We start from the raw sequence: 15,896 nt of genomic DNA, 5'->3' as shown, positions 1-15,896 counted from the left end.
TATATATATATACTATCTCTCTCTCTCTCTCTATCTATATCTATCTTTCTATCTATCTATCTATCTTTATATATATATATATATATATATATATATATATATATATACGTACACATATTACACACACACACACACACACACACATATATATGCCTTATATTGCTTTGTGCACACACACACACACACACACACACACACACACACACACTGTTGTGCATCCATTCTTTTCATATGACCGTACCATCTAAGCGCGCATGCTATATCCCTGTTATGAACAGGCTTCCTTACTCCATATCTGGGAAGCACCTTATCTGTCACCTCTCTGAACTTCATGTGCATTATCCTTGATCCCCATTTCCACTGTGCCTGCTCACATCTTCAGCCTATTCCGCCATACAAATCATATCCATATCTTAATGCAGGCTGCCACACGTAGTCCTCTGTTTGATTGCAAGTCCCTTATAGTCCTAGTTATATCTTGTCTCAGATAGTTTATAATGATTTATTTGAGGTCTCCCATGGAGGTGGGGGGTGGGAGCATGCTGACCCTACATTATCACTTGGGGTAAGTTGGACAGGTGGAAGAGGGACGGCCTTGTTTTCCCTCGTTTTTCCACAAGTCTACACCAGACCATCTCCCCAACATTATATGGTGCAGTCAGTGAAGAAGTATTACCTTTGGCTTCAAGCAAGAATATTGGAATCTTCCTGTTTTGTATGAAATGGAGAAAAGAAATAGGTGATGATTTTATTTAGTTTAGCAGTTTATAGTCAAATCCGTAGATGATTATGAAGTTAGAGTGGCATAGTCTAAAATGAAGTTCTCTTTTCAGGAATGCTGCCTGGAGATGACATTCTCAACGGATTTTGAAGTGCTTGGGAAAATATCAGAGGTGGAACTCAAACAGGGGGGCAAAGATATCCAAGTCACTGAAGAAAATAAAGAAGAATATATCGAGTAAGAAAAAAAAATGTCTAGTGTTGTTGTGTACTGTATTAACGAAAGTCCAAACAGTCTGTTGTCAGCAGGGTTGGATCAGGTACCTTTTTTTTAGAGGTCAAATACAAAATGCAAATACTTTTGAAGTTATGATACAAAAATACAAATACTTTTATTTCCAAATTCAAAAATAGTTACAAATACAAATACCTACCTAACAGAATTACATTTCGACAGAAAAATGGTATGGCATTTATATTCAAAACAAACGGGAAGAGATGCACAGCAGAACGTTCAACGTTGCCGATTGCAGATAACAAGAGTGGCAGTGAAAAATAAAACAAATTTTTAAAAATAAAACAAAATGCATGTTTCCACCTTCGCAAATTGCCTGTAAGTAACGGCACAAAACAATATAAAGAAATACAAATACAAAATACCTTTTTTTCTGGGTGCCAAAATGCAATTACAAATACAGATACTTTGAAAATGCATTTAAATACACATCAGATATAAATACTGTACAATTGTATTTGATCCACCCCTGGTTGTCAGTGTTCTTTTATCATTGTTGTCAGCTGAGTCTTTATTATATTGCAGTGGGCCTGTGTCCAACACATGTATCTTTAGTACCGGTAATACAGGAATCCTTGATTATCTGACGTAATAGAGCCAAAGGCATGTCCAGGTAGTGGCTCCATCCTGGTACATACCCTTTGTACATACCCTAACTTTGAAAGCCATTGTAAAAGGCCACTACAGTACACTGTACAGTGCTTATTCCTGGCATTTTACACTACACAGTCTGATCAAGCAGACCTATAAACCACAGGCAAGCAATAATTATGGTCAACCAGACCCATCAACCATAGGCAAGCAATCACCACATCTCGAAATAAACATGAAAAAGAGGCCCAGCCCAGTGAAAATGTTCGCGCAGCCATAATTTCTACCCGGATGCAAGCGTCTCATCCGGATAAAATAGGAAAACGTACGAATGATGGTTTTGAACAGCCATATCACTGCATCTGGATAATGGATGGTCCTGATAGTGGCTCTCTGGATAATTGAGGGATTACTGTACTCTAATTACCATTTACTGTACTATAATTACCTTTAGTTTGGTGAACACTTTAAATATTCAGTAAAAAAATAAATTAATAAGAAAACTTACTTTAGTACGGTTTGCTCCAATAGATGTACTTTTTTTTTGGGGGGAGGTCATTATTCTGGGAAGTTGAGAGGTGTCACAGCCAGTTAGAACATGCATTGGCTGGGAGGGTTGACATCACCAAGTGTCAGTCTCCTTGTTCTCGCCAGCATGCTAACACCATGATAGTATATTGGATTTTTTTTTTTTTTTTTTTTTTTTGCCTCATTGTTAATAACATTTTAGAGATTCTTGTAACATAAGTTAGAGTCGTGTCTGATCTAATAATTTCCTCCATAAGGTTTATTATTTGTCCAGTATGGAATTAGTCCAGTATGGCAGTGTTGTCTTATCTACATACTGTGTTGAATGCGAGGCCACTTTATATTAAAAGACAGATGAAGGTTATAGTGAATGTTTAATATGGAAAAAAGAAATGTTAAAATATTCATTTCTTGTGTTCAGTGTTCCCAGTAGGTACTTTACAGCATGCCCTTGTTTTATGATGAGTATGTAATCCATTCCATAACAGTTTATCATATATCAAGCTAGTTATAACACGGATTCATGGTGATCTGTTTTCAGCCAAGGGTCACCCACTCAACAGTGTCAAGTAACAAGCTCCAGTTCACCTAAACTGCTTGTTATTTGACTTCACTTCTTTTCATTTGCCGCTTACCACCAAAAATAGAATTTTAAAGTACAGTAGAGTCTTCATACAATGCGAGATAGGTTATGCAGAACCTCGTGCAAAATCCATTTCGCGCTAAAACGGACATATATATTTATATGTAAAATAAGGGGATAGGTTCTAGGAGCCTCATATTTTTCGTTAAAAATATATTTAAAGATAGATTTTTACAAATATGTCTGCCTTAAGACACCAAAGACAGTGTGTTCACATATGACCTCACCGACTGGACATATCAGTGCATAGCTAATGCATTGTAACCTAACCTAATCAATTAGTTTTGCCCCCTAATACTCCCCATAAAGATTTTAATCACCAAAGATTGCCAGTAAGCCTCTTGAAAGTCCTCATTAGAAATCAAGCAAAACCTTGACCTAAACAACACGTTGAACAATGGCCACCCAGCATCACGCATATTTCGTCACGAATCACTTTTGGCACTTATAAAAAAAATAATTGTGAAACTTTTTGAAAGCCATTACTCATCAACAATAAAGGAAAAAAAACTCAAAAGAAGTCATCAGCATGAAGTGATTGTGTATCTCACTTCTCAGATACACATGAATGCAGTAATCATGAAAACTAAACAAGTCAGCCAAGCAGTATAAATTTTATGACAGTATAATTCACAAGAACTGACTTACATAATTATCTTGCCTAACTATTTATGTCAACACGTAGTGTCTTCACATATTGTAAGATCTGAATTTACTTCCCCAAAGACTGTCAGTTCGTAACAAAGATCGAGCACGATGCCTTTTTTTTTCTTTTTTTCACACTCATTGCTCTAAAGACGAATACATGAATTTTACTGCTTCTTCGTCATTAACTTTTTTTTTCCAACAAAGAAAACTATCCACATCGTAAACATCCCAACTGATTTTATCTGTCTGATCATTTGCGTATAACCTCCAACACCACACACTACTTTGTCCAACAATTTTACATTTTCTGTTTGTGCATATTGCTGTTACTGTGTGTGTGCGCACACACTTGTTACGTTCCAAGTGGTGACATCATTGGAAGGGTCTTGCGGTATGCAGGCAGTGCCCCCTCTCTTGGAAGTGTGAGGCCGGTGAGTTAGGTTGTTTCTCATCCCAATAAAGTATTTTCATTTAGAATAAATGCTATTCTTGGGTTCATAGCACTTTCAGAGTGCTTAGGCATAACTAAAGTTAGTTTGGAACCACGTGCTCAGACTTCTGAAAGGAAACGAAAAGCAAGGAAATAATCAGATATCACAGCGACTGTTCACACAACACTGATGTAGGCAGCAGGGCTGAGCAGGCTGTGGCAGGTGGTATGGGGGTCACATGGGTTGGGTCGGGTTGAGGAATCCAGTCAGTGACTGACAGAAGCATAACACACGAGTTATATCTGGAAATCCAATACCAAAAGACCCATTTCCCACAGTTTCTCTCGTGCATTTGAGTGGTATTACCGTGCTATTATGTAATTATGGGAGAAATTAAATGCCCGTGTTATTGTAAGATCATTGTTTTGTTTGGTCGTAAATCATGACTCTGCTGTGGTTTCCAGCTCACCTAAGTTGGTAGTTATTTCACTTCACTGCACTTCACCTGCTACATGAACTCCACACTGTTGTTCCATTACTGACGTAACACCCCAAAAAATTCACGCTGTTTCGGAACAAACAAATGCATCTGAGCCTGCGTGTTTTCACTGATATAAGCAAAAATAGCAGTTACATATCAACTGGTGAGGCTTTGTATGAGATCATAATGATTGTATATGGTAAGCGATAATGTGGTACATTAAAAAAAAAAAAAAAAAAAGCCCTGAACTTATTTAATCATTGTGTGGCGTATCAGATAGAGCCAGGACTCCAGGGGCTTGAATGATGAGTGATTGGAAGTGTGGCACATTGAACTGGGCAAACTAAACAAAAAGTAAATACAGTATACAGTGTTTTACAACTGAAGTTCAGTACAGCAATGCAGTTTGGGAACAGAATATTCCATTGTCTCTACCCTCTCCATTCACACCCACTGTCTCACTGTCAGTTATATGTTTGCCTCTTAACCTCAAAAATTATTAAAGCATATATAATTAACTGATCAGAATTTAACAAAAACAGTGTCATTCACATCAAACCATATTAGATAATATGAAACATTACCAGCAACACACACACACACACACACACACACACACACACTCATACAAGATTGCTCATCCCTCTTTTATCACTATCTCACTATCAGCTATGTACTTGCCTAGCAGCATCGAAAATTAAGTGAAACGCACACTACAACAAAAATTATTGGCTAAGCAGCAGGCTGGGAGACCAGAACTAGGGCAGTCAGTGAAGGCATTGAACCCCGGGCATGAAAAAGTTAAACCAAGTAATGTCAGTGAATAAAAATATTTTTGGTATTATTTTCTGATGTTTATGTGAAGCAACAGAATGTGATGAGAGAATGTGGTGAAAGTTTTTGGCGTATCATAATGAGCCAGGATTCTGGGGGCTTGAATGATGAGTGAATGGAAACATGGTCCATTGGATTGGGCAAACTTAGGCAGAGTGGATGTTGCTACTCCTCACCCTACCCTAGGGTGAGAAAGGAGGTCCGAGTTTGAATACGAGCTGATCACATATGCCAGTGGCCTTGACTGGGTACAAGCGAGATGGGCACTGGTTTTAGGCTTAGGTTAGCTTCTTTACAGCTGTTAGGCCATTTAGATTGGCATTAAACTTTTTTTTTTTTTTTTTTTTTTTTTTTTTTTTTTAATACAGCTACTGCAAATTGACTTAGGACCTCCCCGCACAAGGTGCATTGGAGTCTCTCTTATCCGAAAATCATGGGACTTTCAATGTTTCATTTAATTGATTTTTTCAGGTAAAAGATACTGTAATAATATGTAGGATACAAGGGAACAGTATTGTACTCACCCATCACCTATTTCTGGCGATGTCTAGCTCACCAGCACCCCAAAAGCCACTCATCCATCACCAAAACACTTAAAACACTGTAGTAACTATGTATGTAATTGCGCTTTTGTAACTGTAATAGAAACTGTCAACTTAAATAGGTCTTCACTCAAATAAACAAATAAACCTTCACCAAAACAATTACGTCATTCACTATAAGCAATTCGAACAAATAAAGTCATAAACGCTAGCTCTAGTGACTAGCGGAGCAACCGTAAACTAACGCTAATGGCGCGAAACAAGGCTGCCGTGTTTGAATTTTCGAATAGATTTAAGATTTTTGCAGTTAATCGAATTGAGAACGTTTTAGTAAAACTTATGGTTAATGGCATATTGTGGTTAAAAGAATTTCGGATTAAAGAGACTCCACTGTACTGTATTAAAAACAGGAATCATAGTATATCACAATTTTTGTTCATGAAATGCCATTCATTAATATGAAATCATGTCTCCCTTGTTTTTCAGGACCAGTTGGATGCGTTTTGGCATGGAATCACTTAGATCTCTTAAGTAATCTAAGGACATATCTTTGCATCAAACATTTGTCAGTTCAGTCTTGAGGTTGTCCAGATTGCTTGTCTTCTCTGCCATGACTTTCTTCATTTTTGTCCAGCAGTTTTCTATCGTATTTAGGTGCGGACTGTTGCCAGGCCAGTCGAGGACCTCAATCCAATTATCCTGAAACCATTTTGTCACCTTCCTTGACTTGTGACATGGAGATGAACGTGCATGAAAAAGTCGCACCCATGAATAGCAAAAAAGTTTAACAGATAATCTTTCAGAACTTGAATGTACTGGCCACTATTCACCATCAAGTTCTTAGGAAGAAAGTAGAGGCCTCCCCTTCCCATTTCACCTGAGAAACACCCCCATTTTATTACTGATTGTGGGTGCTTAACAGTCAACACCGTGTAAGCAGGGTCTTATCAACTACGGGAGGCGGGGCGACGAACCTTGGCAGAATGCACCTGGAACACTTGAAATGTGCTTGTATCGGAAAACATAACTTTTCTCCACTCATCTGATGTCCAGTGTGCATACTTGGCAAAGTGAATGCGCTGCTTCTTCATGGGGTCAGTGAGAAGCAGTTTTTTGGCTGCGGTGCGGCTTGGCAAACCCAGCTCCTTCTGCAAGTGCTGTTGGATAGTTCGAATTGAGACGTCATGTAACAGCTGGGGATGCATTCTCTTCAGTTCTGCTGCTGTCAGTCAAGGATCCTTGATTACGTCCCTCTTTAGAAGCGTATCTGTACATCTGGAAGTCGTCCTCTTCTTTCCACCGCCATGCTTTTGCTCTGGTACGACATCAGGTGGCAGGTCACGCACTGCAGCAAGAATCTTCATGACAGTCAACTTTGTGTGTCCAGTATGTTCACAAATCATGTTGATAGGGACATTACCCTGCCTCCATGCAATGATACGGACCCTCTCATCCCTTGAGCAGTACTCTCCAGGCATGACAACTCGACTCTAGGAAAATAACAAGGCTAACAGTAATGCATATGAAAAAAGAGGGAGATGCATGCAACCTTGGAGCGACAGGAATATATACTCCTATTCATGCTTCTCAGCAGCCACTGACGTGCTGAGTGTTTCACCTCCTCCCACCAACACCAGAGGAGTTGCCAGTTACTTCTTGCCCAAAAAATTCACTTGGTAGAGGTGGAAACACAAAGCAAAGACAGACAACTCTCCCATAGCAATTCTGTGTGTAGGTCCTAAGTCAGTTTGCGGTTGGTGTGGATACTCATTTGGATGGGTTTAGGACTTAGTTTTGGGGTAAACCCAAGGCTTAAAAATGCATCCCTTTATTGCACATGGTATACTTTAGTCACTTGTTTTCAGGGTTCAATCTTCCTTTGCAACCTGGAACCTGTCCAACTCTTGACCACTTCTGCCATTTACTGAGTTTCTGACTCAGAGAAATTGCTGCAGGAGATGGCTGACAGGCCTTTCTCTGTCCCTGGGTGAGCCCATCATCATTCCAGGCATTTTAGATAAGAACAGCAAAATTAAGATGCTAGTGGAAAGTGGTAGTAGTAGTAGTTGTTTCCTAGGCAGTCTGGTCGAACAGCCCCAAGTCCTTTAGGAAGGCCATGGCCGAGACCGGGCTTTCCCACAGAGCTGTTAAAGAGTGTATGTTGTGTTGTTGGCACAGGTGATTGTGTGCAATGTAGTCTTCCATAATGTGTTTAATAGTATGGGGTGCTGTGTTACAACTTGGACAGGCATCAGTGACAGAGTCATCCAGCCTCTTCTGGTAGCTTAAGACGGCTGGATGGTGCCCACATCTCAGCCCGGCCAAGTGGATCCTGTCCTCACGAGGGAGATAGGATTCAGAAGGGTGAATGTCAGGAGGCTGTGCATGCAGCTGTGTGTTGTCTTTAAATGACTGAATGGAGCGATGAGTGATTTGAGTGTGGGTATGTTTCTGGAAGCTGGTCTGAGGTGGGTAAGGGGGGAGAGATGAGAGTATTTGTGTATGATATTGTGTGCTGGGTGTTGTTTTGATGTTCCGTGGTGTGGGTGGATTTGCTGCCATGTATAGTAGTGGATGTTGTGGGTTTGTGGAGGCAGCAGCAAGAATCTGGGTGCCTTTCATGTCTAGGTGATCCTTGATTTTGAGGACTTTGGTTTCTTGATGTAGGTGGTCTGTGGGTGTAGTAGCCGTGCAGCCTGTGATTACTTTTAGGGCCTTGTTCTATATGGTCTGTAGAGTGATGTAGTGTGTTTTGGTGAGGTTAGGAGCCCAGGCAGGGCTTGCATAATTCATCACTGAACGTATGTATTGCTTGTATACTGTGGTGGAAAGTGGTTGTACTTTCAGCCTTCATTTTACAAGAACTAGGAATGATACCAAAAGTCTATCTGTCTATCTAGCTATTGCCAGACGCCTTAATCCCATAAGGGGTGGCCACAAACAAATCGTCTCCATGTCGCCCTGTCCAGTACTAAAAGTACCATCTTGAATTCAGGATTTCTCCTGAATTGCACTCCATCGTTGTAGAAAAGGGTGATTTTATCTGTGTAGGTCTCACAAGATGCTGTGCCTTTAACAGATTTTGAGTTTCGCAGTGTGACTACTGTCAGGGTATTGGGCACACATTTGAGAAACGAGTGGTCCCTTGGTTATTGTGCGTAATTGATACCGAACATGGCATGTGATAATGGCAGTGTACAAGAACAAATGTGCTGAAAATATGGGATGTATCCTAATTGGTTGGTCCTAGGCATCCCAACCTCACACCCTAATTTTCCCTATTATGACAATTTAGACCGAATAAATACAGTATATAATGTTATGTTAAATATCAGAAACATACATAGGCATGGTTAGTTCGTTTCATTTTGTTTCGTTTTTAAAGGCTCCAACATGCTTGCATGTGTCGGCCTTGGTCACCTAATGGCGGCTCTCCTCGCTGCACGATCCATTGCAGCCTCCCTGTTCAGTCCCTTAACCCTAAGGTCACACTTAATGACCTCGTCCCATGTCTTTCTCGGTCTACCCCTCATAACCCCACCCCCAATATTAACACTTCTCACCTTCCTCACCCAATTATCATCCCCCATCCTCTCCACATGTCCAAACCACCTCAATCTACCTCTCCTCATCACAACACCAATACACTCCAGTCCCATCCTACCTCTCAACTCTTCCATTGTAAACCCAGCCCCTCCAGACCTTGGACGCAGGGACGCACTGCACATCCACCTAATCATTGTCATTTCTGTACGTCTGAGCCGGCGAATGTCTTCCTCCTTCACTGCCCAGGTCTCACTGCCATACAGCATTACACTCCTAACACATGCTGCATACAAAGACCCCTTAGCACGTAGGGAGAGCCCTCTCAATGTCAGGAGAGGCAAGAGCTCCCTGAACTTCTTCCAACCACTTCTCACCCTAGCCACAGAGCTAGCTCCAGCCCCACCTCCAGCACACAACATGTCTCCCAAATAACAAAACTCTTCCACACACTCAAGAGATTCACCAGCAAGTTCAATCCTTTCACGTCTGACGATCTCCTCCTGCTCACCCCGGCACGCCGTACACATAAAATCAGCATTATCTCGCAGTCTACCTCTGATACCACTACATCTCTTATGCACCCATTTATCACACACACCGCACAAGATGGAATTACTTCCCACGCCCTTGTGGCAAACTGCACATGGCCACTCTCCCTCATCTTTGACAGTACCGCCACCAACCCTAGATATCATCACTTTTGTTTTATCTGCATTTACCCTTAAACCCTTTTGCCCCATAATAGCAGTCAGATAGATTATTTTCTGGTTAGGAGGGCCGATAAGAGGTTAGTGAGGGAAGTTATAGGAAGTGAGGAGTGTGTGCAGCAGCGCAAACCATTGATTTGTGATATGGTGCTTAAAGAACAAGTGATGAAAAAGAGGACTTATGTACCTAGGAGGAAAATATGGAAGCTGAAAAACCAAGTAGTAAGGGATGCCTTCTATAGCGAGTTGAGGAGAGTGGTGGCTGAACAGGGAGCTGTAGACAGAGGTGTTAATGAACAGTACAGAGCCCTCAAGAAAAATTTCTTGAGAGTTACTGATGTAACATGCGGCTGGACAAGAGGACCACCAAGACATAAAGTAACTTGGTGGTGGGATGAGGGTGTAGAAGCTGCAATTAAGGAGAAAAGAAGGCTTTTCCGGGAGTGGAAGAAGGGTGGTAGCAAAGAGGAATATTTGGCTGCCAAGCGTAGGGCTAGGAGAGAGGTATACAGGGCAAAGTCTGAGTCACAGAGACAATTACTTGATAACCTAAATCATGGGGAAAGGAAAAATATATTTAGGGTGGCAGGTCAGGTGAAGAGGGATAATCGGGATATCATAGGTGAGCAGTGTGTGAAGAATGATGAAGGAAGGGTAGTGGCGAACAGTGAGGATATTAAAGATGCATGGAGAGAGCATTATAACCGGTTGTTGAATGAGGAGTTTGACTGGGACAGGGAAGGTTTGGAGCCAGCAGATCCAGTGTCTGGCCCTTGGCCTTTGATTGATACTGCTACTGTGAGTGAGGCAATAGGCAGGATGAGGGTGGGGAAGGCAGCAGGTGTGTCTGGGTTGACTGCTGAAATGTTGAAGGCCTCAGGCGATATAGGGGTGAGTTTAGTCACTGACCTGATAAATAGGATTATTTATGAGTGTGTTGTCCCAGATGATTGGCTGAAGAGTGTAATTGTAAATGTGTATAAAGGGAAGGATGATGCCCTGGAAAGAGGAAATTATAGAGGTATAAAGCTTTTAGATCAGATAATGAAGGTAATGGAGAGAGTTTTAGAAGGTATGATTAGAGAAAGAGTGAATATTGATGAGATGCAGTTTGGGTTTATGCCAGGTAGGGGGACCACTGATGCCACATTCATTGTTCGACAGCTTCAGGAAAAATATATTGGTTGGAGAAGGGATCTTTATTTTGTTTTTGTTGATTTGGAAAAGGCTAATAGAAAGTAATAACAAGGGCACAGTAAGAGAGAAGACTTAATCTGTTACTGGATACACATACCTCATCGAACCCTTGACCAGCCATTTGCCTTGCTGTCGACTCATTGAGGTAAATGTACAGTTTAAACAGCAGTAAGACCTTACCAGCTTGCTACCTGTTCTTACAGTTTGTTTTCCATATTTTTCTTATTATTTTTATGGTAGTAAACGATTACCACAGTAACGCCAAAGACGGATGCCTTCTTGAGGTGTGCAAGAGACAGACTTATGCCATTTAGAGTGCTGTTTTTGGCTTGAAATGACCCTTATCAATGCTGATTTATCCATACCTGACCTAAATTTTTGTGACAACCCAGCCTACCATATTTCCCACTATTTAATGGACACTATTTTCTCAGAAATGTTTAGCACAAAAAAACATATACCACGAAGGTCAAACAATGTTATAGGCCCGTGAATTGTATACGAAGGCCACACAAAAAAACATATACCACGAAGGTCAAACTATGTTATAGGCCTGTGATTTGTGTACGAAGGCCATCAACAGTCAGGAGCAAACCACACAATGGCCTTACTACTTACTCATTAAGATTTCAATAATGCAGACTTTGATGAGTGTGTATTGTCATAAATATATCAGAAATAAATAGTAAACTAAGCATTATGTTGGTTAGATATGCACACACATGGACCATTGAGTGATCATGCCATACAGAGCCTATTGGTAAATTGTTGACAGTCAGGTGATCGCGTTGAGCTTAGGCAGCGGTGAATGATTTGTTTGTCTTTTTCTTCTTTAAATAAATAATTTATGCAAAGTTATAAATAATTTAATGCAAGATTATTATCCAAACTCAGCCTAACCTATTTTATGCTATTTTGGTGTGTTAAGTTACTGTTGGTCAGGTTAGGTAATGTTATGTTAGACTGGGCTGTTTTATGGTCAAGCAAAGTTAATTTAGGCTGGGTTAAGGTAGGTTTGGCCTGGTTAAGGTAGGTTAGGTTTGGTATGGTTAAGTGTGTTTTGGTTGGGTCATTTTGGGTTTGGTTAGTTAGGTTAGGTTATTTTCGGTTTGTATCGTTCGTATCATTTACAGTATAAAGGCTCCAACGTGCGTCTGTGCATTGGCTTCGGTCTTTTCTAATGATGGCTTTCCATGCTGCTCATCCCAGGTCTTTTTCAGTCTGCCTCTTGCAGCCCTACCCTTGATGTTCATCTTTCACAACTTTTGCACACCCAATTGTCATCCTCCATCCTCTCAGCATGTCCAAACCATCTCAATCTACACTTCCTCATCACAGCACCAATATTCAGTCTCATCCTTCATCTCAACTTCAGGTGTAGTCCTAACCCCCCTAGGCCTTGACTTCAGGGACACAGGTCACATCTATCTACAGTACTGTAATCGTTGTCATTTCTGTATATTTGAGCCTGCAAATATTGGTTGGATTAGGTTGTATTATTTTGTTAGATAAGGCTGGCATATGAATATGGCGAGGTAGGTTTGTAATAAATTATAGTAGATTTGATTAGGTTTTAGAAAATCTACCATTACACCTGATGATCAAACACAAGTGAATCGGGATAAGCGTTGGTATAAAGAGCAAGGAAAAGAAAATCATCAGTAAACAGTCATGTATCGCCATAAAAATCAGTAGAATAATATAGAAAACAACCAGGGAGAAGAGGATTTGAATCAGAAAGGTGCAGCAGCCACTTAAACTAAGGTGAAGAATTCTGTGACCATGAATGGCTGGCTTGGTTGTAAAAAAGTGCTGGTTAAACCAATACCGGTTGGTACTACAACTAGTTACGCCTCACACCCCCTAGCCCCATCACAACATGGTTTTAGGCCACTACACTTCACAAACACTCTTCTTCCAGACCTTACACAGAATGTTTTTGATGGCATCAATTCAGTTAGGCCACCACACAGAACACTCCTAGTTACACTAGATATTAGCAAAGCTTTTGATGCCATCCCCCATCACAGCCTCACAAACAAAATACAGTATTCAACACAAACATGCACAATAACACAAGAAGATGGCTGGCAAACTACTTAGCTGGCAGATGTTCATGTAACATTTGCTGGTCAGTCTTCGAACATTAGAAACTTCACAAATGGCTTCCCGGAAGGATCTGTTTTGTCCCCTGCACTCTTTAACCTATACATGCACGACATACCCACACCCGATACACCACAGATACACATAGTGTTCCATGCAAATGACATAACACTTACATGTACACACCAAAACACAAACACAGCTGCACACATCCTCCAACCTTACCTCAACACACTACATGAATTGTTCACCACAAACAGGCCCAAAATAGCCACAGCCAAATCAACAGTGACCCTTCTCACAAACTGGACAGCAAAACACAGTCACATTCCACACCTCACCATAAACAACACTCCCTTACCACACACATATATACACACCCAAAATCCTTGGTGTAACATACATCAATGTCGTTTAAACAACACATCACAAACATTAAAAATAAATTAACACCAAGACTCAATACCTTGAGGTCACTTTCCCATACAACATTGGGACACAACAAAGAAACCACCACCACAGTATACAAGCACTATATACATTCAGTGATGAATTATGCAAGCCATGCATTGGCTTCTAACCTTACTAAAACACACTACAACACTCTAAAGACCATACAGAACAACATCCTAAAAGTAATCACAGGCAACACAGCTACTACACCCACAGACCACCTACACCAAGAAACCAAAGTCCTCAAAGTCCAGGATCATCCAGACTTGAGAGGCACCCAAATTCTTGCCACAGCCTCCACAAACCCACACCATCCACTAAACTGTATGGCAGCACATCCACACACACTAAGGAACATCAAAACAACACCCAGCACATGATATCATACACAAATACTGTCATCTCTCCCCCCTTGCCTGTCTCAGACCAGCTTCCAGAATCATATCCATGCTCAGATCACTCACCACTCCATTCAGTCACTTAAAGACAACACACAGCTGCATGCACGGCCTCTTGATATCCACCCTTCTGTATCATATCTCCCTTGTGAGGACAGGGTCCGCCTGGCCAGGCTGAGATGTGGGCATCATCCAGCCCTCTTGAAGTTATCAGAAGAGACTGGATGACACCATCGCTGATGCCTATCCAGGATGCAGCACAGCACCCCATGCTATGCACATTATGGAAGACTTCATTGCACACAATTACCTACGTCAACAACACAACATACACTCCTTGAGAGCTTTGTGGGAAAGCCTGGTTTCGGCCGTGGCCTTCCTTAGGGACTCGGGGCTGTTTGGCCAGACTTCCTGGGGAACAGCTACTACTACTACTAATACCAGTTGTATACCATGCCTGTGCTTTTGAATTATTTGAGTATTTTATCTGTAATGATATTCTTACTTGATCTAGTGCTGCTCTTGTATAACTGCCCTTTCCTCTCTTCCTTCCTTCCCTCTGTGTCTTTACTTCCTTCATTCTTTCCTCTTCCTTCTGCCTATGGGTGACTTTACACTTCTTCCTCTGTCTTTCTTTCATTTATTCTTTCCGTTTTCTTCTGCCTGTGGGTGACTGTACACTGAGTGACAAGCCAAATGGTTTCCTGTACACCAGGAAACCAGTTACCATGCTGGGTGGTAACCATATAACCAGATTATGGCACCTGATGGTTTAGCAGACAGTTAAGGCACTCCGATCGGATTGAACCAGTTTAGGTTTTTATCCAAGAGGTCGTTGAGGTTTATTGCTAAAGTAATACCACTCAGGGATGAATGAGGCTGGTCACTCTCATCTCAAATGTCAGGACCAACTCGCCTAGCCCTGGGCTCCAATGTTCCTCATGGGGCAACATAGGATTGGATGATGATGATAATGATGATGGTGATGATGATGATGATGATGATATGAGTTTATGAATCACAACAATGAGCATTACAATTTGTACACCTGAAAATAGAGTATTAGCATGCATTTGACCCAGATTATTGTTGTTCATTATTTCGGGATGTGGGCAATGGTTTGTTAAACTCACCTACCCCAGTTGATATGGTGTGGGCCACTGAAAAGCAAGTATTTACAACTATAGGATCCTATCCTACGAAAATGAGCTCACTCCTGTGATAATGTCATAGGCTGATGTGCCAGGCCAATGTTTGTGAGTCTCGGGCTCAGCCCAGCTCAGGCGAGCAGTAACCATGTTTTTTAGCTAAAAAATGCATTATAATGGCAGGTGTGCAATTTTTTTTTATCTTGCAGCGATAATAAAAAGTACTATAGCCAAGTGCACAATAACCAAGGGATCACTGTACTAGAAAGAGCAATGAACCCAAATGTGTTTTTTTTACTGGGTCCTGTAAATCTAAAGGTTATGGTAACCAAAATTCTCCCAGACGCATAAACTGCTCGTCTATAGGGAATCAAGAAGCTAATGTCGATACCATGTCAGTGGTTCATTTTGCATTAACCCCATAACCACGGGGCATCACTTTCGTGACACTCGGGAGCAAGGGATCATACCGCGGGGCGTGACTTTTGTGATTCTGTGTTATTTTGAATTCGCCCAGGCTTTCAAGTGGTGGCTTGTATCATCTATCAGCATTACCAGTGTCCAGCTATACTCAGTTCTGCTAATGTCATCTATACTCCCATTCACTGTTGACAATTTAGCCATTTTT

At 41.2% G+C, this 15,896-nt stretch overlaps 1 protein-coding gene across 1 annotated transcript in view; it reads left to right on the top strand.

Moving 5' to 3' along the window:
- Su(dx) (WW domain containing E3 ubiquitin protein ligase suppressor of deltex) overlaps positions 1 to 15,896 on the top strand; it is a 279,179-nt gene that overhangs the window by 196,602 nt on the left and 66,681 nt on the right. The window contains exon 16 of the mRNA XM_080282428.1: positions 834 to 958. Within this exon, the coding sequence (XP_080138554.1) occupies positions 834 to 958 (125 nt within the window). The remainder of the gene's footprint in view (positions 1 to 833; positions 959 to 15,896) is intronic.

The sequence above is a fragment of the Coenobita brevimanus genome, chromosome 93 (assembly GCF_032717465.1).
Source record: "Coenobita brevimanus isolate Jiangsu-jjx chromosome 93, ASM3271746v2, whole genome shotgun sequence".
NCBI classification, from domain to species: Eukaryota; Metazoa; Arthropoda; class Malacostraca; order Decapoda; family Coenobitidae; genus Coenobita; species Coenobita brevimanus.
The sequence above is the reverse complement of the archived record's forward strand: the minus strand, read 5'-3'. Positions and strand labels throughout refer to the sequence as shown.